The sequence below is a fragment of the Thalassophryne amazonica genome, chromosome 4, assembly GCF_902500255.1.
Source record: "Thalassophryne amazonica chromosome 4, fThaAma1.1, whole genome shotgun sequence".
Classification (NCBI taxonomy): domain Eukaryota; kingdom Metazoa; phylum Chordata; class Actinopteri; order Batrachoidiformes; family Batrachoididae; genus Thalassophryne; species Thalassophryne amazonica.
In genome coordinates this window covers 100,130,240-100,151,199 of record NC_047106.1, presented here as the reverse complement: position 1 = coordinate 100,151,199, position 20,960 = coordinate 100,130,240, and the positions used below count along the sequence as shown (strand labels likewise).

General features: G+C 45.7%; 1 protein-coding gene across 1 annotated transcript; it reads left to right on the top strand.

Annotated features, from left to right (window-relative positions):
- Positions 1-1,262: 1,262 nt before the first annotated feature.
- LOC117508991 (odorant receptor 131-2-like) lies at positions 1,263-2,231 on the top strand. The gene has a single exon (XM_034168816.1). It carries the CDS (start codon positions 1,263-1,265, stop codon positions 2,229-2,231), a length of 969 nt encoding a protein of 322 aa, XP_034024707.1.
- Positions 2,232-20,960: the final 18,729 nt, after the last annotated feature.

The window sequence follows — 20,960 nt, the reverse complement described above, 5'->3', positions numbered from 1 at the left end:
TCCGGAACTGTTCCAGAACTGTAAAGTGGAGCCGTTCCGAATCTGGGCCAGGGTGCAAAAATTGTCTGGACCAGATCTGTTTTCAGGATTGGTACCAGATGTTGGACTACATCCAGCCCAGATCCATTTGCTGTCTGGGTTACTTTGATCAACAAAGTAATTCAGAAAAATTAATGAATATATTCCGTTCGCGTACTAATTAAAAGGCAGGAAATGCGTAGAAACGACATTAGCCGGTTCCCGCTTTTGTTGTCAATGCCACATAAGTCAGGAGAATAAATATATTTTGTTGTGTAAACATCACTTTTTTAATGAAATCATCAACCCCTGATGAAAATTATTAAAATAATATTGCCCAGTTGAATCAATCAGTTCAATTTTTACAGTATTTCAACAGTTTCAGTATTTTTCAATAGAGAAAAAACGCTGCTCGGTCAAAGGCTTTGCCTTCTTTATATTAATTTTTTATGATCCTTAAATGCATTATTTAATTTGCTGGCTAGTGCTTCCATCATCCTGTAAGTCCAGTCAACATTGGTGATGTCAAATTTTAAAAACTCTTGCAGGCAGCTGGTGTAGAATGTCATTATTGGACAGGAAACAACAGAGTAGTGATTGTGCACACAGCCATTCAAACCAGAGAAATCTGTCACTAGTGCTTAATAAAAAAGTCCCTTTGGGTGCTCCCCTGTTTGCACTCAGGGTCGCCACAGCAAATCCAAGGTGGAACTGCATGTTGAATTGGCACAGGTTTTACGCCAGATGCCCTTCCTGATGCAACACCACATTACATGGAGAAATGTGGCAGGGGTGGGATTCAAACCCGGAACCTTCTGCACTGAAACCAAGCGCATTAACCACTTGGCGAACCACCCCTGCCCTGATGACAGCATAAAATTAATCTGTCTCTGGAGGAATCATGCCTGTGTCACACAGAATAAGCCCAAATTAAAGGTCTGAATGTTATGGTGATGTTAGTTGTGGGGGTGTGTTTGGACTGTGTATATAGAACCCACATGCAGTCTTGACTCTCGTGGCACTCTGAGGTGAGCTCTCTGCCATTCTCATTTTTGAGTTAAAGACCAGAGTATGATGAGAAGACTGAATGAATGAAAGAGTGACACTGAATTTTTCCCTTAACTCGTGATACGTTTGTCTGAGTTTGCTTGTTTTCTGAGATTTTTTGTTTTTTCTCAGCAGGTATACGAGTGGTTAATTCAATTTTCATTTTAAACAGGTTTTTTTGCAGGCACAGCTAGAAAATGAATCTGACTGAACCTCCTGCCAATGCAACGCTGCACCAAGCTTTGTCTGTAATAATCAAAGTGTGTATGGTCATCCCGTTCTTCTTACTCTTCCTTTGCTGCATTATTGTCATTCTGCACATTTTTGCCTCTTATAGACATTTACTGGACACCTCACGCTACATCCTGTTTGCCCACATGCTGGTCAATGACACCCTGCAGCTCCTGACCTCTGTGCTGCTCTTTCTCTTAGTCATGGGACAGGTGCATTTTATTTTTGTCTACTGTGCTCCTCTGTTAGTCTTAGCTACTGTCACTTTTAGGAATACACCCTTAATCCTGGCTGCCATGTCAATAGAGCGGTATATTGCTATAATCTATCCCCTACAGCACCCAGCTGCATGGCGGTCAGACCGGACCTGGGTTATTATGTTGTCTGTTTGGATTACCAACAGCATAATTCTTGTTACCGACTTTTCCATCGGGGAAAAGAAACCTGCAGAGGATCTTTTTACTACACCTGTGCTCTGTAAACCTGCTGTCGTCAACTCATCTCTCATCCAGAGAGTGTTCTCAGCTGTCATAGATGTGCTCATCTTTGCACTTGTTGCTGTCGTCATCCTCTTCACCTACGTGAAAATTCTGCTGGAAACCAGAAAGCTCAAACAGAACAGAATATCTGTCAGCAAAGCCATGCACACTGTGCTGCTGCACGGCATCCAGCTGCTGCTGTGCATCCTGGCCTACACCCAACCCATCACTCAAAGATTAATACTGCTCCATGCCAACTGGTCGCCAGAGGATATTTCATTTTTCAACTTCTTCTGCTTTATCCTCATTCCGCGCTTTCTCAGCCCGCTTATCTATGGCTTTCGGGATCAGAGTCTCATGAGTTATGTGAGGAAATCAGTCAGCTGCTGTTCAAACAGTGTCACACCTCACATCAGAGGCACTCTGCAGATCAGTACGACAAGTTCCACTGGCTGATTTTGTTTGCACAAGGCCATAGAAAATAACAGTGCAAAAATACTGAAAGATGTTCATGTCATGTTGATCATCAATGTCAGCTTTCCAATCTCAAGATAGACCATTGTATTTTAGAATGCATTAATGGGGTCATATTATATTTTCAGCATGTTACTATAGATCACCAAGTGTATCAAAATCAGATATTAATCAGATATTTGTCTGTCAAATATACACCACACTGAGATGACACATGCAAACAAACAAAGAAATAAAAACGAGGTCTCTGAGAAATGACTGTTTGCATGCCACAGAATGTAGATTATCTGGAATGGAACATATCTCAGAGCAATCCACAGGTGTAGATATCAAATTCTATTGCATATGTCACTGAAGTCAAAAACAAACTGCCTTTGGTTGAAATTATGCTCCAAATGCAGAGAAATGTCTCCTTACACAGTCAGGAAATTATAGGACATTGAGGATGTTCAGCTGACACCTCACCCATATCTTCAGTGCAGAAATCAGTACAAACATGTTTTGCACAATATGACCCTTTTAAGACAAGTCAAAGTAAGTAAGTGCTAAATTGAACAATGAAATAAAACTGAATGCCTTCGACCCACTGCTGGTGTTTGAAGGGAATCATATTATTGTTTGGATGGATATCCTGGTGCACATTTAAAATAAATTCTTTTGCCTGCACTGGTAACAGCGTTGGGCTTTTACAGCAAAAATGTACATGGCCGAAAGAGTGAATTAGTCCATCCCAGACAGCTTGCTGTGGCAATAATAAAATAAAATAATTAAATAAATGCACTAATTTTGCTGATTACCAAATTAAAAGAGCACATAATGACAAAGAAGACATTTCATGCTGAAGAGTGGCACCTGTTGGATTGTTTAGGAATTGCATTAACTTCATATTATGTCTTTTATATTTAAAGGTTGCAGTCAGCAGATGGTCTGTACGTGCACTAGTCCAGCACATATGTTGCTTATTACAGACTGTCTGCTGTTAACCATAAACCAGACTTCAACCTGTGCCAGCTAAGTCAATACAGATGAGTACGAGTGAATGTGACATTCGTACAGCTGTAAAGGACTCTGTCTCTCCGCAACTGTGCAGAGCTGTTTAGTCAGATTTACCATCACAGTGTGGCTGTGTTACTGGAAGAAGAATAAGCCATGTTTTATATGAGTGAAGCATCGCGCAGCGGCACAAAGCTCACTCATGGTATAAGGCATCCTAAACAGGAAGTGACAATTTTCAAATCCACAGTAAAACAGGAAATGTTCAAATTTCAAACACTTCCTGGATTGACAGACGAGATCCATGGAATCTTGTGGGAATTCAGTGGCAAGCTCATACTCAAACAGTAAGTGCCAATTTATCAGTCACAGTGAAACAGGAAATGTTCAAATGTCAAAGACTTCCTGGCATGGGTGGAGCTAGAGCGGAGGCCGGGGTTTCACTGAACTCTCCAGAAATCTGATTAGACACAGATGAGTGACATGTCACAGCACCACACGTCTGGTTGAAAGACCTGCATTTTCAAATCAGTGAGTCACGACTGCTAGGTTCCTCCTGTCCAGTAGTTTGTGCTGTGTACCACAAAAACGTCTAATCCACCTTAGTAGAAGAAGAAAAACATTCGCTCCAGATTTTAACTGAACGCGTCGTTTGAACTATGGACTTCTAATCACACCAAATGTATATCGGTGAATAAACAACCATATTTTATGGCAGAAATGGGGTCCAGGTTGTTAAAAGCAGCATTTCTCCTTTAATTTGGGTTGTCTTATATACACATGTTTAAGCTAACAGACAGCAGCTGGTTCATGCTTTGTTGGCTTATTAGTGCAGCAGATAAATGAAACAATCCTTCAAATGGTGATACAAGCATCAAATTCAGCAGAAATACAGCTGGAGCTAAATTAAACTTTAACTTTTGACCCCTGTACAAACTGAAACTGACCTTTGTCAAAATTCCTGCTGCTTTTCCCTCATAACTCCATAACATTCAGTCACAGATTGTCCAAACTATACCTTTTTTTGGAATCTTTATGGTCAAGCAAATAATGTGGTGGAGTTTTCTATATGATTGGAGCATCTTTTAATTTAGACCAGGGGTGGGCAACTTGTTCCAGAAAGGGCAAAGAGGGTACAAGTTTTCTTTGCAGTCACTGACTCCACCAGGTGATTTCACTGATTAACTGATTCCATCTGCTTAAAGTGATATTAATCAGTGAAATCACCTGGTGGAGTCAGTGACTGCAAAGAAAACTTGCACCCTCTTGGCCCTTTCTGGAACAAGTTGCCCACCCCTGATTTAGACCCTTGTGTAATTCTTCAATTGACCCCTACCTGGCTGCCTCTTGAAAATTCAAGTGACCAATCAGTTTTTTTTGTTTTTTTTTAAAAAGAGTTAATGTCTATGGATTATTTGTGCCAAATTTGATGTTTGTATAACCATTTGCAGGATTCCACTCTAAATATTCACTAATCTGCTGCGCTATATATGAGATGTAAGATGCTGCTCCTCAGTGTTTCTCAATTGCCCTCAAAAGTATTGGAACACTTGGGCTGAGTCTCAATTCTACTCCTTGGCCCTTCCCCTTACCCCTTTACCCTCCGTTTTGCACGGGCACGAGAGAGAGAGGGGTGTCTCAATTCTCTTTTAGTAGCGAGGCGGAGGGGAAGACGGAGGGCTTCAAACCCCTCCGTTTGGAGTGAATCTGGATGCACACTCTGTTTGGAGGGGTATGAGGAACTTACCGCTGTCTCTGTAAAAAACAAACATGGCGCCGAAAGAGCCACACAAATGAAGCGGCTTTCATTACAAATTACGCTGTTTAGAAAGTTATAACTTGCCAAAAAACTTTACAGGCAGTTGTCTATGACAGCAACATGTATGCTGCAGGATGCATGTTGCATATATCGTTGTTCTGAAGAATATCGTAACTTCGCTCGTGTGCTGAGGCGTTATAATGCACATACACACGAACGCTACGATATGACACTTTTATATCTCACAATGGAGAAAATCATGATAAAGGATAAGCACGGTGTGCAGCCAGTACATTCTGAGTGCCGGTCCCAAGCCCGGATAAATGAGGAGGGTTGCGTCAGGAAGGGCATCCGGCATAAAACAAGCCGACCCAACTATGCAGACTCAGAATAGAATTCCCATACCGGATCGGTCATGGCCCGGGTTAACAACGTCCACCACCGGTGCTATTGCCCAACAGGGTGCCGGTGGAAATTGGGCTACTGCTGGGCAAAGACGACGAAGAAGAGGAGGAAAACGTTGCCACGAACAGCGGGAGAAGAAGAAAACTAGAAAAATGGAAATGAGAGTGGGGACTTTGAATGTTGGTAGTATGACTGGTAAAGGGAGAGAGTTGGCTGACATGATGGAGAGGAGAAAGGTAGACATATTGTGTGTGCAAGAGACCAAGTGGAAGAGAAGTAAGAGCAGGAGCATCGGCGGTGGGTACAAGTTGTTGTACCATGGTGAGGACAGGAAGAGAAATGGTGTTGGGGTCATTTTAAAGGAAGAGTATGTTAAAAGTGTGTTGGAGGTTAAGCGAGTGTCTGACAGGGTGATGAGTGTGAAGTTGGAAATTGAAGGGGTGATGATGAATATCATCAGTGCATATGCCCCACAGGTAGGTTATGAGATGAAGGAGAAAGAAGATTTCTGGAGTGTGTTAGATGAGGTGGTGGAGAGTGTGCCCAAGCATGAAAGAGTGGTGATAGGAGCAGACTTCAATGGGCATGTTGGTGAAGGGAACAGAGGTGATGAGGAAGTAATGGGTAGATATGGTATCAAGGATAGGAATGGGGAAGGACAGATGGTAGTTGATTTTGCAAAAAGGATGGAAATGGCTGTGGTGAATACCTACTTTAAGAAAAGGGAGGAGCACAGGGTAACATATAAGAGTGGAGGAAGGTGCACACAGGTGGACTACATTCTTTATAGGAGATGCAAGCTAAAAGAAATCACAGACTGTAAGGTGGTAGCAGGAGAGAGTGTCACTAGACAGCATAGGATGGTTGTTTGTAGGATGACTTTAGAGGTAAAGAAGAAGAAGAAGAGAGTGAGAGCTCAACAAAGGATCAGATGGTGGAAGCTGAAGGAAGAAGACTGTTGTGTGAAATTTAGTGATCAGGTGAGAGAAGCACTGGTTGGAGGGGAAGCAATTTTGGACAACTGGAAAATTACTGCAGATGTGGTGAGCGAGACAGCTAGGGCAGTACTGGGTATGACATCTGGACAGTGGAAGGAAGACAAGGAGACTTGGTGGTGGAATGAAGAGGTCCAGGAAAGCATAAGGAGAAAGAGGTTGGCAAAAAAGTTTTGGGATAGTCGGAGAGATGAAGAAAGTAGACAGGAGTACAAGGAGATGTGGCGTAAGGCGAAAAGAGAAGTTGCAAAAGCAAAGGAAAAGGCATATTGTGAGCTGTACAAGAAGTTGAATAGTAAGGAAGGAGAAAAGGACTTGTACCGATTGGCCAGACAAAGGGACAGAGGTGGAAAGGATATGCAGCACGTTAGGGTGGTAAAAGATGCACATGGTAATGTGCTGACAAGTGAGGAGTGTGTGCTGAGAAGGTGGAGGGAATATTTTGAAGAGCTGATGAATAAAGAAAATGAGCAAGAGAAAAGGCTGGATGATGTGGTGAGAGTAAATCAGGAAGTAAAAGAGATTAGCAAGGAAGAAGTGAGGGCTGCTATGAAGAGGATGAAGAGTGGAAAGGCAGTTGGTCCAGATGACATTCCAGTGGAGGCATGGAAATGTCTAGGAGAGATGGCAGTAGAGTTTCTAACCAGACTGTTTAATAAAATCTTGGAAAGTGAGAGGATGCAAAATGTCAGAATCCTGACTGAAAGTCACGTGATCAGTAACCCAATACAGACTCCTTTGCATTGGCTTGAGGAGTGGAACCAACTTATAGCTGAAGTGACTTGAATCTGACCTTTTTTATGTGCCCGCAAGAGTGTGTATTATCCAATTTTAAAAATAATTATCCAGAAACTCACTTTTTATTGTCATTTACATTGACAAAATAAAATATAATAATAATAATAATAATAATAATAATAATAATAATAATAATAATAATAATAATAATAATAATAATAAACATTTAAAACAAGGCATATCTTCAAAATTAACTGGTTTATTTAATGGAAAAAAGAATCACATTTGATTTCATAGGCATGGGAATGCTTGTAACTTTTCAGTTTAGATTTTCTTTTGACCCACAGATTAAGATTTCTGTCAAACCTAAAACATTTGCAGATTAATTAATGCTAAATGATTACCCATTTAGCCTATGATTTACAAACATTAAGCTAAATGTTGAGACAAATATGCACCTTAATAAAACTGCTAATTGTTCCTCCCTGAAAGACAGATTAATAAAGTGTCTAATGACAGACAGACATTAGACACTATATATATATATATATATATATATATATATATATATATATATATATATATATATATATATATATATATATATATATATATATATATGACAGTAGAGTTTCTAACCAGATTGTTTAATAAAATCTTGGAAAGTGAGAGGATGCCTGAGGAGTGGAGACATGTGCTGGTTCCTATTTTCAAGAACAAGGGTGATGTGCAGAGCTGCAGTAACTATAGAGGCATAAAGCTGATCAGCCACGGCATGAAGTTATGGGAAAGAGTAGTAGAAGCTAGGCTTAGAAAACAGGTGAAGATCTGTGAGCAGCAATATGGTTTCATGCCGAGAAAGAGCACTACAGATGCAATGTTTGCTCTGAGAATACTGTTGGAAAAGTACAGAGAAGGACAGAAAGAGTTACATTGTGTGTTTGTGGACTTAGAAAAAGCTTATGATAGGGTGCCAAGAGAAGAGTTGTGGTATTGTATGAGGAAGTCTGGAGTGGCAGAGAAGTATGTTAGGGCAGTGCAGGACATGTACAAGAATAGTGTGACAGCGGTGAGATGCGCAGTCGGAATGACAGACTCATTCAAGGTGGAGGTGGGATTACACCAAGGATCAGCTCTGAGTCCTTTCTTGTTTGCAGTGGTGATGGACAGGTTGACGGATGAGATCAGACAGGAGTCCCTATGGACTATGATGTTTGCAGATGACATTGTGATCTGTAGTGAGAGTAGAAAGCAAGTTGAGTCTAGTCTGGAGAAGTGGAGATATGCTTTGGAGAGAAGGGGAATGAAAGTCAGTAGAAGCAAGACTGAGTACATGTGTGTGAATGGGAGGGAGCCCAGTGGAATAGTGCATTACAAGGAGTAGAAGTGGTGAAAGTAGATGAGTTTAAATATTTGGGGTCAACTGTTCAAAGTAATGGAGAATGTGGTAGAGAGGTGAAGAAGAGAGTGCAGGCAGGGTGGAGTGGGTGGAGAAAGGTGACAGGAGTGATTTGTGACCGAAGAATATCATCAAGAGTGAAGGGGAAAGTTTACAAAACAGTAGTGAGACCAGCTATGTTGTACAGCTTAGAGACGGTGGCACTAACAAAAAGACCGGAGGCAGAGCTGGAGGTAGTAGAGCTGAAGATGTTGAGATTCTCTTTGGGAGTGACAAGAATGGACAAGATTAGGAATGAACATATCAGAGAGACAGCTCAGGTGGGACGGTTTGGAGACAAAGTCAGAGAGGCGAGATTGAGATGGTTTGGACATGTGCAGAGGACGGACCCAGGGTATATAGGGAAAAGGATGCTGAGGATGGATCCACCAGGCAGGAGGAGAAGAGGGAGACCAAAGAAGAGGTTCATGGATGTGCTGAGAGAGGACATGCAGGTGGTTGGTGTGACAGAGGAAGATACAGAGGACAGGGTGAGATGGAAACGATTGATCTGCTGTGGCGACCCCTAACGGGAACAGCCGAAGGACAAAGAAGATGATAAATCTTTGGATAATATCAATCCCTGCTGTTGAATTTCAAGGTCTGTAACGTGTGTGTGTTTTGTAAACAAACAGGGAGCCCTGAGAAACACTCGTCTCCTAATAAACTTTCAGGCACAAAATGAGAAGTTTCACCATTGTTGGAAAATATATACACACATGTATATGTGTAACACATAACCTGACGTCCTAATAGACTGTTATTATTTGTCAAGGAAATTTCCAAAGGAAATAGGGCTGGATGCAAAAAAATGGGAGAATTTGAAAAAGAAATATAAGGTTAACAGAACAAGATGCAGCCCAAAACATACATGCAGGTGCTGGTCATATAATTAGAATATCATGAAAAAGTCGATTTTTTTCAGTAATTCCATTCAAAAAGCGAAACTTGTATACATTCATTACACACAGACTGATATATTTCAAGTGTTTATTTTAATTACCAATTAATTAATTAATTACTAATCAATAAATTAATGATTAATCAAAACAATATTCATTATTTATATTATTGATTAATTATTATTAGTATTAACCTTAATTAGTTACTAATTCATTAATTATTAATACTATTTATTATTATAAATTACAAATTAATTACATTAATTAACATGACATGATTGCGATGCATCGAAGAAATCTGTGACTTCTATTTCTTTGCATTTACACAGAAAGGTGAGAAAATAAAAAGAGCAAACAGGCTACTGCAACAAGTTGCATTTCGGTTGCCATGTTAACAAATAGTGAAGACGGCAGTTTGACACGGGCAGTTTTTTTTTCTCTCCTAAGCGGAGGGGTGTCTCAATTCATAGGGCTAGAGGCATACCCCTTCACCTTACCCCTTGTTTTAAAGGAGTAGGCATAGGGGTAGGGGTAGGGCCAAGGGGAAGGGGAAGGGGTACAAAAGAGAATTGAGATTGGGGGTTGGTATTTCACATATTTTAATTTGTTTATTCCATTTCAAATACATTTTTTTTCTAAAATTATCTTCCTTAATTCAAACTGAAAGCAAATCTCTACAACTTGATATATATTAATTAAAAATATAAAATCCATCTTCCTGATGAAGTGGTGTAGAGGAAGATTTTCCTCTTCAGGAACTTCAGCTACAATTGGACAGAAAGTACATTTGAGATGAAAGCCTAGATTTGATATTTTGGTGTAAAACTTTTGTATTTCTTCATAATTGTTGTAAATAAAGTCCAAGACATATTCAGTGACTTGGAAATGTTCATGTTTCCATCCCCTGAATTGTCTAAAGAAAACTGCCAATAAAGGTTTTATCAAGTTTTAGAGATTTGCTTTCAGTTTGAGTTTGAGGAAGATAATATTAGAATTTTTTATTCTTTATTTATTTATTTATTTTTGTATTTCTTGTATTTAAAATGGCATAAACAAATTAAAATGTGTGAAATTCCAAGTGTTCCAATACTTTTGGAGGGCACAGTATCCTATCCTTATGATGTGTTGAGAAAGTGTAGTGACACGGACCCACAACAGGGGGCGTAAATGAACGGAAAATGGATGAGTCAAAATTACAACACTTTACTGTTGTGAAACGTGCACAACGAAATACAGACAGATGCAGAATTTGGATTACAGTCAAATATACGAGGGTGACGTGTGGGCAGGCTCGAGGATAGGAGACAACCGTCCAGAGAAGAGCCAGGCCCCACACGATTTCCACTGCCACCGGATCTGGAACACACCGGAGTCGCCAAGTCCTGAATCCCCAGGTGGCCACCGTCTCCAGCTGTTGGATCTGGATGAGTGACAGCTGTCACTCCCAGATGCTCCGGTGCCCTCTCGTGCCTGAAGCCCGCACTTCAGGTAGGGCGCCCTCTGGTGGTGGGCCAGCAGTATCTCCTCTTCAGCGGCCCACACAACAGGCCCCCCCCTCAACGGGCGCCTCCTGGAGCCTGACCCGGCTTGTCGGGGTGACGTGTGTAGAAGTCGGCCAGGAGGGCTGGGTCCAGGATGAAGCTCCTCTTCACCCAGGAGCGTTCCTCAAGTCCATACCCCTCCCAGTCCACCAAGTACTGGAATCCCCGGCCCGTTCGACGGACGTCCAGAAGCCGGCGCACTGTCCAAGCCAGCTCCCCGTCAATGATCCGGGCAGGAGGCGGCGCCGGTCCAGGAACACAGAGGGGTGAGGAGTGGTATGGTTTGAGTCTGGAGACATGGAATACGGGGTGGATCCGGACTGAGGACTTTGAGGACTTTGAAAGGGCCGATGTATCTGTCCTTCAGTTTTGGGGAGTCCTGGAGAGGTATGTCCTTCGTGGATAACCACACCTCCTGCCTGGGCTGGTATGCAGGGGCCAGGGAACGCCGGCAGTCTGCATGGGCCTTAGCCCTCATCTGGGCCTTCAGTAAGGCAGAACGGGCAGTGCGCCACACCCGACAGCATCATCGCAGGTGGGCCTGGACCGAGGGCACACCGACCTCTCCCTCCACAATGGGAAACAATGGCGGCTGATACCCCAGACACACCTCAAATGGGGAGAGGCCGGTGGCGGATGACACTTGACTGTTATGCGCGTACTCGATCCAGGCCAGATGTTCACTCAAGGCCGTCGGGTGCGTGGATGTTACACAGAGTAGGGCCTGCTCCAGTTCCCTGCAGAAACTCCTCCACACTTGAAAGGAGAACTGGGGACCACGATCAGAGACGATGTCCGTTGGTATCCCATGCAGACATACGACGTGGTGGACCAGGAGGTCTGCTGTCTCCTGGGCTGTTGGGAGCTTTGGGAGGGCCACGAAGTGGGCCGCCTTGGAGAATCGGTCCACTATCGTGAGGATGGTCGTCATGCCCTTGGACGGCGGGAGGCCTGTGACAAAGTCCAGGCCGATGTGGGACCAGGGGCGATGAGGTACCGGAAGCGGCTGGAGAAGTCCTTGGGTCCTCTTGTGGTCTGCCTTGCCCCTGGCACAGATGGTACAGGTCTGGACGTATTCCCGGACGTCGACCTCCATGGACGCCCACCAGAAGCGCTGCCGGACCACTGCCACGGTTCTTCGCACCCCTGGGTGACAGGAGAGCTTGGAACCATGACAGAAGTCCAGGACTGCAGTCCTGGCTTCTGGTGGGACGTACAGACGGTTCTTCGGGCCGTTTCCCGGGTCCGGGTTCCATGCCAGGGCCTCCTGGATGGTCTTCTCCACGTCCCAGGTAAGGGTGGCCACGATAGTGGACTCGGGTAGGATGGGATCCGGTGGATCCGACAGCTCGGGCTTGACTTCCTCTTCATGAACCCGGGACAAAGCATCCGATCTTTGATTCTTGGTCCCGGGGCGGTAGGTGATCCGGAAGTCAAAACGCCCGAAGAACAGTGACCAGCGGGCTTGCCTGGGGTTCAGTCGCTTGGCGGTCCTGATATACTCCAGATTCCGATGGTCCGTGAAAACTGTAAATGGCACCGCAGCTCCCTCCAACAGATGTCTCCACTCCTCAAGAGCCTCTTTGACCGTGAGGAGTTCCCGATTGCCCACATCATAGTTCCGTTCAGCCGGGGTCAACCTGCATGAAAAATAGGCACATGGGTGGAGAACCTTGTCGGACTCTCCACTCTGGGACAACACGGCTCCTATCTGTTGTGTGGGCCGCTGAAGAGGAGGTACTGCTGGCCCACCATCACCAGAGGGCGCCCTGCCTGGAGTGCGGGCTCCAGGCACCAGAGGGCGCTGCCGCCTCACAGGAGTAGCCGGGGTGACAGCTGTCACTTATCACCGACGACAGCTGTCATCAATCATCTGATCTTCAGGGGTATATCAGCAAGACGGCATCTCCACCTCATTGCCGAGATATCGCTCTACGAAGAGGTAACGATCTCAGCTGACTGTGTTCTGACAGGAATATCTATTGCTTGTGTGTGTTGGATATTCTGTTTCTTTTTTCGACGAGAGGTGGAGGTGGATTTCCCACCATACGTGTTGCTGGGTGCACACGCACCCACTTCTAACTGTGTTTGCTCCTCGCCAGCAGTACCAGGTCCGACACGCGTAGGCAGTGGCCACCTGGGAGTTCGGGACTTGGCGGCTCCAGTATTCCCGGGGTTCGGTGGCGGTGGAAATCGTGTGGTTCCGGTTCGACTTGGACTGACGTCTCCTATCTTCGAGCCTGCCCACATAACACTGTGTATATTGGAGTTTATATTGTAATCTGTTGTTGTTGTTGTGCAATTTCACAACAGTAAAGTGTTGTATTTGGCTTTATCCATTGTCCGTTCATTTGCGCCCCCTGTTGTGGGTCCGTGCTCTTACACATTCACAACACTATCCCTGAGTCAGAGGCGTCCACTTCAACCACGAACTGGCGGCTAGGATCAGGCTGCACCAGAACTGGTGCAGTCGAGAACCGGCGTTTCAACTCCCTAAACACAGCCTCGCACCGATCCGACCAGGTGAAGGGGACTTTGGAGGAGGTCAGGGCTGTCAAGGGGCTAATCACCTGACTGTACCCCTTGATGAACCTCCTGTAGAAATTCGCAAAGCCGAGGAACTGTTGCAGCTTCCTACGGCTTGTTGGTTGGGGCCAATCTCTCACCGCTGCAACCTTGGCCGGATCAGGGGCGACGGAGTTGGAGGAGATGATAAACCCCAGGAAGGACAAAGAAGTGCGGTGGAACTCGCACTTCTCACCCTTCACAAACAGCCGGTTCTCCAACAACCGCTGCAGGACCTGACGTACATGCTGGACATGAGTCTCAGGATCCGGGGAAAAGATGAGTATATCGTCTAGATATACAAAGATGAATCGGTGCAGGAAGTCCCGCAAGACGTTGTTAACCAAAGCTTGGAACGTCACGGGGGCATTAGTGAGGCCAAATGGCATGACCAGGTACTCAAAGTGACCTAACGGGGTGTTAAATACCATCTTCCATTCGTCTACCTTCTGGATCCGAACCAGGTGGTACGCATTCCTAAGATCCAGCTTTGTGAAGATTTTGGCTCCATGCAGGGGAGTGAACACTGAGTCTAACAGGGGCAATGGGTATCGATTGCGAACCGTAATCTCGTTCAGCCCTCTGTAATCAATGCATGGACAGAGTCCGCCGTCTTTCTTGCCCACAAAAAAGAAACCAGCACCCATCGGGGAGGTGGAATTTCGGATCAGCCCGGCAGCTAATGAGTCCCGGATGTAGGTCTCCATTGATTCGCGCTCTGGGCGTGAGAGGTTGTACAGCCTGCTGGACGGGTACTCAACGCCCGGGATCAAATCAATGGCACAATCATACGGTCGGTGTGGGGGAAGAGTGAGTGCCAGATCTTTGCTGAAGATGTCAGCACGATCGTGGTACTCCTCTGGCACCGCCGTCAGATTGGGGGGAACATTAGCCTCCTCATTAGCCGTCAAACCGGGAGGAACCGAGGATCCTAAACACTCCCGGTGGCAGGATTCGCTCCACTGAGCTACAACCCCAGGCCAATCAATCCGGGGATTGTGTTTAATCATCCACGGGAAGCCCAAAATCACGCGGGAGGTAGAAGGAGTCACATAAAACTCAATCTCCTCCCGATGATTCCCAGACACTACCAGAGTTACTGGCAGTGTCTTGTGTGTGATTAAAGGGAGAAGGGTGCCATCTAGTGCCCGCACCTTCAATGGTGAAGGGAGCGCCACTAGAGGGAGCCCTACATCCCTTGCCCATCTGCTGTCCAGCAGATTCCCTTCTGACCCCGTGTCCACCAGTGCTGGGGCTTGAAGGGTTAAATCCCCACTCAGGATTGTAACTGGGAGACGTGCAGCAATGCGTGTGTGTGCCACGTGAATGTCTTGGCCCACCCTTAGCCCAGTCTCTAAGGGCGGGCGTTGGTGTTTAACCGCTTGGGGCAGTCTCTCTGCTGATGCTCACTCAAGCCGCAGACAAAGCACTCCCCGCGGGCCAGTCTCCTCTGTCTATTAGAAGTTCTAAATTTGGCCCTGCTCATGTCCATAGCATCATCAGCAGGGGGAGCTGTTACCACACGGAGCGCTGAGGCTGTGGAGCGTGGGTAGGGCAGAACCTTTTCGGACCCGGAAGGGAGAGGGACGGCGCATGCCTGGCCACGTCCTTCGTCTCGCTCCCAACGGCGTTCCTCTAACCGATTGTCTAATCGTATAACAAGATCAGTAAGCCCGTCCAAATCCCGCGGCTCATCCTTAGCCACCAGGTGCTCCTTCAGGACCGACGACAGTCCGTTTACGAAGGTGGCGCGGAGCGCAGCAGTATTCCAGCCGGACCTCGCAGCCGCGATGCGGAAGTCGACTGCATACTCGGCTGCGCTCCTACGCCCCTGTCTCATAGACAGCAACACTGTTGAAGCGGCCTCGCCTCTATTTGAGTGATCAAAGACTGTTTTGAACTCCCTCAAACCCAGTATAAGTTGTTAGGAGCCGTGAATTTTGCTCCCAAAGTGCCGTAGCCCAGGTGCATGCCTCACCTCGAAGCAAATTAATCACATAAGCCACCCGGCTGGCGTCTGACGCGTACATGACGGGACGCTGTGCAAAGACGAGAGAACACTGCATCAGGAAGTATGCGCACGTCTCTACAGAGCCTCCGTACGTCTCCAGGGGACTTATGTATGCTTCAGGGGATGGTGGGGGGGTTCGTTGAGTGAGCATTGGAATGTCTATATTCGGCACCAGGACAGCAGGAGGAGGAGTTGCAGCAGCGCCCTGTGCGCGCGCTTCCACCCGTGCGGTGAGAGCCTCCATCCTGCGATTGAGAATAATATTCTGCTCGGTCATTAGATCCAACCGAGCAGTGAAGGCGGTGAGTATTTGCTGCAACTCACCAACCACACCTCCCGCTGGCGCCTGTGCACCCTGCTCTTCCATTGGTTGTTCAACAGATGGTTGACGCCCCTCGGAGTCCATGACGTTGGCCGAGATATCCTGTTGAGAAAGTGTAGTGACACGGACCCACAACAGGGGGCGTAAATGAACGGACAATGGATGAGTCAAAATTACAACACTTTACTGTTGTGAAACGTGCACAACGAAATACAGACAGATGCAGAATTTGGATTACAGTCAAATATACGAGGGTGACGTGTGGGCAGGCTCGAGGATAGGAGACAACCGTCCAGAGAAGAGCCGGGCCCCACACGATTTCCACTGCCACTGGATCTGGAACACACTGGAGTCGCCAAGTCCTGAATCCCCAGGTGGCCACCGTCTCCAGCTGTCGGATCTGGTACTGCTGGCAGGAGGCAGAAAGATAGTTAAGGGTGAGTGTGTGAAAACACACCCAGTAAACAGTCAGCAAAAAGCAGTTGTTCTCCAGGTGGGAAAAACACCTCCACCTCAAGCACAGTAACACAGTTCGTGCAGAGCCTGAGAGCTACTTCTCTTAGTTTGACGTGTGGAGTGAAGTCCGTCACTCGTCACGCTTCCCAAACTCTGCATCCAGCTGCAGGTAGGATCCTCAGGTACTCCTGCAAAGACTCAGAAAATTACGTGCGTTTTGGCACAATCACGGCTGAGAGGTTTACCTATAGGGTAGACGATATCTCGGCAGCGAGGTGGAGTTGCTGCCCGGCTTTTGAGATGATGGTGATGATGAGTGACAGCTGGTGCTTGTTGATGAGTAACAGCTGTCACTCCCGGATGCTCCGGCGCCCTCTCGTGCCTGAAGCCCGCACTTCAGGTAGGGTGCCCTCTGATGGTGGGCCAGCAGTACCTCCTCTTCAGCGGCCCACACAACATGATGAGTGCAAAATGAGTGTGGTATTATTACTGTTTTGTTTAAGAATGTTTAATTTTCACTCTTGCTGCACTATGTGTCAAATCATAGTCATATCATATATCAAATCAAATCAATTTTATTTATATAGCGCCAAATCACAACAAACAGTTGCCCCAAGGCGCTTTATATTGTAAGGCAAGGCCATACAATAATTACGGAAAAACCCCAACGGTCAAAACGACCCCCTGTGAGCAAGCACTTGGCGACAGTGGGAAGGAAAAACTCCCTTTTAACAGGAAGAAACCTCCAGCAGAACCAGGCTCAGGGAGGGGCAGTCTTCTGCTGGGACTGGTTGGGGCTGAGGGAGAGAACCAGGAAAAAGACATGCTGTGGAGGGGAGCAGAGATCAATCACTAATGATTAAATGCAGAGTGGTGCATACAGAGCAAAAAGAGAAAGAAGCACTCAGTGCATCATGGGAACCCCCCAGCAGTCTAAGTCTAGAGCAGCATAACTAAGGGATGGTTCAGGGTCACCTGATCCAGCCCTAACTATAAGTTTTAGCAAAAAGGAAAGTTTTAAGCCTAATCTTAAAAGTAGAGAGGGTGTCTGTCTCCCTAATCCAAATTGGGAGCTGGTTCCACAGGAGAGGAGCCTGAAAGCTGAAGGCTCTGCCTCCCATTCTACTCTTACAAACCCTAGGAACTACAAGTAAGCCTGCAGTCTGAGAGCGAAGCGCTCTATTGGGGTGATATGGTACTATGAGGTTCCTAAGATAAGATGGGACCTGATTATTCAAAACCTTATAAGTAAGAAGAAGAATTTTAAATTCTATTCTAGAATTAACAGGAAGCCAATGAAGAGAGCCCAATATGGGTGAGATATGCTCTCTCCTTCTAGTCCCTGTCAGTACTCTAGCTGCAGCATTTTGAATTAACTGAAGGCTTTTCAGAGAACTTTTAGGACAACCTGATAATAATGAATTACAATAGTCCAGCCTAGAGGAAATAAATGCATGAATTAGTTTTTCAGCATCACTCTGAGACAAGACCTTTCTAATTTTAGAGATATTGCACAAATGCAAAAAAGCAGTCCTACATATTTGTTTAATATGCGCATTGAATGACATATCCTGATCAAAAATGACTCCAAGATTTCTCACAGTATTACTAGAGGTCAGGGTAATGCCATCCAGAGTAGACACCATGTTTCTAAGATTTGTGGGGCCAAGTACAATAACTTCAGTTTTATCTGAGTTTAAAAGCAGGAAATTAGAGGTCATCCATGTCTTTATGTCTGTAAGACAATCCTGCAGTTTAGCTAATTGGTGTGTGTCCTCTGGCTTCATGGATAGATAAAGCTGGGTATTATCTGTGTAACTCATTGTGGACTCATTTACATTTTGAGCAAAGCCAATTGAGTCTAATAATAGATTAAATGCAGTGTTGAGGCTGTCATTCTCAGCATCTGTGTGGATGTTAAAATCGCCCACTATAATTATCTTATCTGAGCTAAGCACTAAGTCAGACAAAAGGTCCGAAAATTCACAGAGAAACTCACAGTAACGACCAGGTGGACGATAGATAATAACAAATAAAACTGGTTTTTGGGACTTCCAATTTGGATGGACAAGACTAAGAGTCAAACTTTCAAATGAATTAAAGCTCTGTCTGGGTTTTTGATTAATTAATAAGATGGAATGGGAGATTGCTGCTAATCCTCCGCCTCGGCCCGTGCTACGAGCGTTCTGGCAGTTAGTGTGACTCGGGGGTGTTGACTCATTTAAACTAACATATTCATCCTGCTGTAACCAGGTTTCTGTAAGGCAGAATAAATCAATATGTTGATCAATTATTATATCATTTACTAACAGGGACTTAGAAGAGAGAGACCTAATGTTTAATAGACCACATTTAACTGTTTTAGTCTGTGGTGCAGTTGAAGGTGCTATATTATTTTTTCTTTTTGAATTTTTATGCTTAAATAGATTTTTACTGGTTATTGGTGGTCTGGGAGCAGGCGCCGTCTCTACGGGGATGGGCTAATGAGGGGATGGCAGGGGGAGAGAAGCTGCAGAGAGGTGTGTAAGACTACAACTCTGCTTCCTGGTCCCAACCCTGGATAGTCACGGTTTGGAGGATTTAAGAAAATTGGCCAGATTTCTAGAAATGAGAGCTGCTCCTTCCAAAGTGGGATGGATGCCGTCTCTCCTAACAAGACCAGGTTTTACCCAAAAGCTTTGCCAATTATCTATGAAGCCCAGCTCATTTTTTGGACACCACTCAGACAGCCAGCAATTCAAGGAGAACATGCGGCTAAACATGTCACTCCCTGTCCGATTGGGGAGGGGCCCAGAGAAAACTACAGAGTCCGACATTGTTTTTGCAAAGTTACACACCGATTCAATGTTAATTTTAGTGACCTCCGATTGGCGTAACCGGGTGTCATTACTGCCGACACGAATTACAATCTTACCAAGTTTACGCTTAGCCTTAGCCAGCAGTTTCAAATTTCCTTCAATGTCGCCTGCCCTGGCCCCCGGAAGACAATTGACTATGGTTGCTGGTGTCGCTAACTTCACATTTCTCAAAACATTGTCGCCAATAACCAGAGTTTGTTCCTCAGCGGGTGTGTGGGGAAAAATGGTTATAAATGTGAACGGGTTGGCGGTGTACAAGGGGCTTCTGTTTAGGGCTACGCTTCCTCCTCACAGTCACCCAGTCGGCCTGCTTTCCCGACTGCTCGGGATCTGCTGGAAGGGAACTAACGGCGGCTAAGCTACCTTGGTCCGCACCGACTACAGGGGCCTGGCTAGCTGTAGAATTTTCCACGGTGCGGAGCCGAGTCTCCAATTCGCCCAGCCTGGCCTCCAAAGCTACGAATAAGCTACACTTATTACAAGTACCATTACTGCTAAAGGAGGCCGAGGAATAACTAAACATTTCACACCCAGAGCAGAAAAGTGCGGGAGAGACAGGAGAAGCCGCCATGCTAAATCGGCTAAGAGCTAGTAGCTGCGCTAAGCTAGCGGATTCCTAAAAACACACAAAGTGAATAATGTGTAAATAATTTAGAGGTGATTCAGCAGAGGGAGTGCTTTAGTTAAGGCACGTGAAGATTACACTGTGAAACAAATCTTTATCTAGTTATCTAGATCAATCTAACTGCACAGATTAAACAGCTAACAGATACAGCAAAACACCGCTGTGCTCCGGAACAGGAAGTGATACAATACCGCAGTGAGAGCCAACCACCAGTAGAGGCAAGCAAGAGTCCAATATATCATACTGATATGACAATTCAGTAAGGTATATCTTCTATTATACATTCCAAAACTAAGGTGGAACTCTCCTAGTGTTTACCAACGTACACCTAAATATCTTTAAAAAAAAAAACCATGGTGAGTAGTTGTGCAAATCCTGAGGAAGGGGCCCCATGAGGTCCACATTAACATGGTCAAACCACTGTTCTGGTACCAGGAAGTGCATCAGGGTGCCTGCGAACCTTTCAAGCACTGGCAGGCTCCACAAGAGGTCGCTCAGGTTCTGACATCCTTTTTGAGCCCGTGGCAGATGAATTTTGCTGCTACCAGTTGTTGTGACGTTTTCACTTCAGGGTGGGAAAGGTCGTGCATAGCATCGAAGACGTGTTGCTTCCATGTAGTGGTGACAACTGGCTGTGGCTGCCCTGTGGAGACATCAAAGAGCAGCTTGGCACTGCCCTGAGCTGTCATCCAGTGATTGCTGATCTGAGTGCTTACAGCTCTGGGTTGGTGGTTTGATCTGCAGCCATGCGGTTGTAATCCAGGTCGAGGTGGGCGGTGGCCGTGAAGGCTTGGGAGAGGCAGCCCGCGACAGAGATCATTTTGCTGGCAACGTGCTGGATGTCCATAGTGAACTCCGAGATGTAGCCGAGTTGCCATTTCTGGCGAGCAGACCAGGGTTCCGAGATTTTGACCATGGCGAACATCAGCAGCTTGTGGTCGATGAAGGCTGTAAACCGCCATCCCTCCAGTAGTGTGCAGAAGTGTCAGACGGTGAGGTGCAGGGCGAACAGCTCCCGGTTGAGGATGCTGCATTTGTGCTTGCTGGGGCGTAACTGTCGACTGAAGAAAGTGAGCGGGTGCCACACCCCATTTACCCACTGT

Excerpts from the sequence above, each read along its gene's own strand:
- LOC117508991 (XM_034168816.1), top strand. The coding sequence starts at position 1,263 with ATGAATCTGACTGAACCTCCTGCCAATGCAACGCTGCACCAAGCTTTG.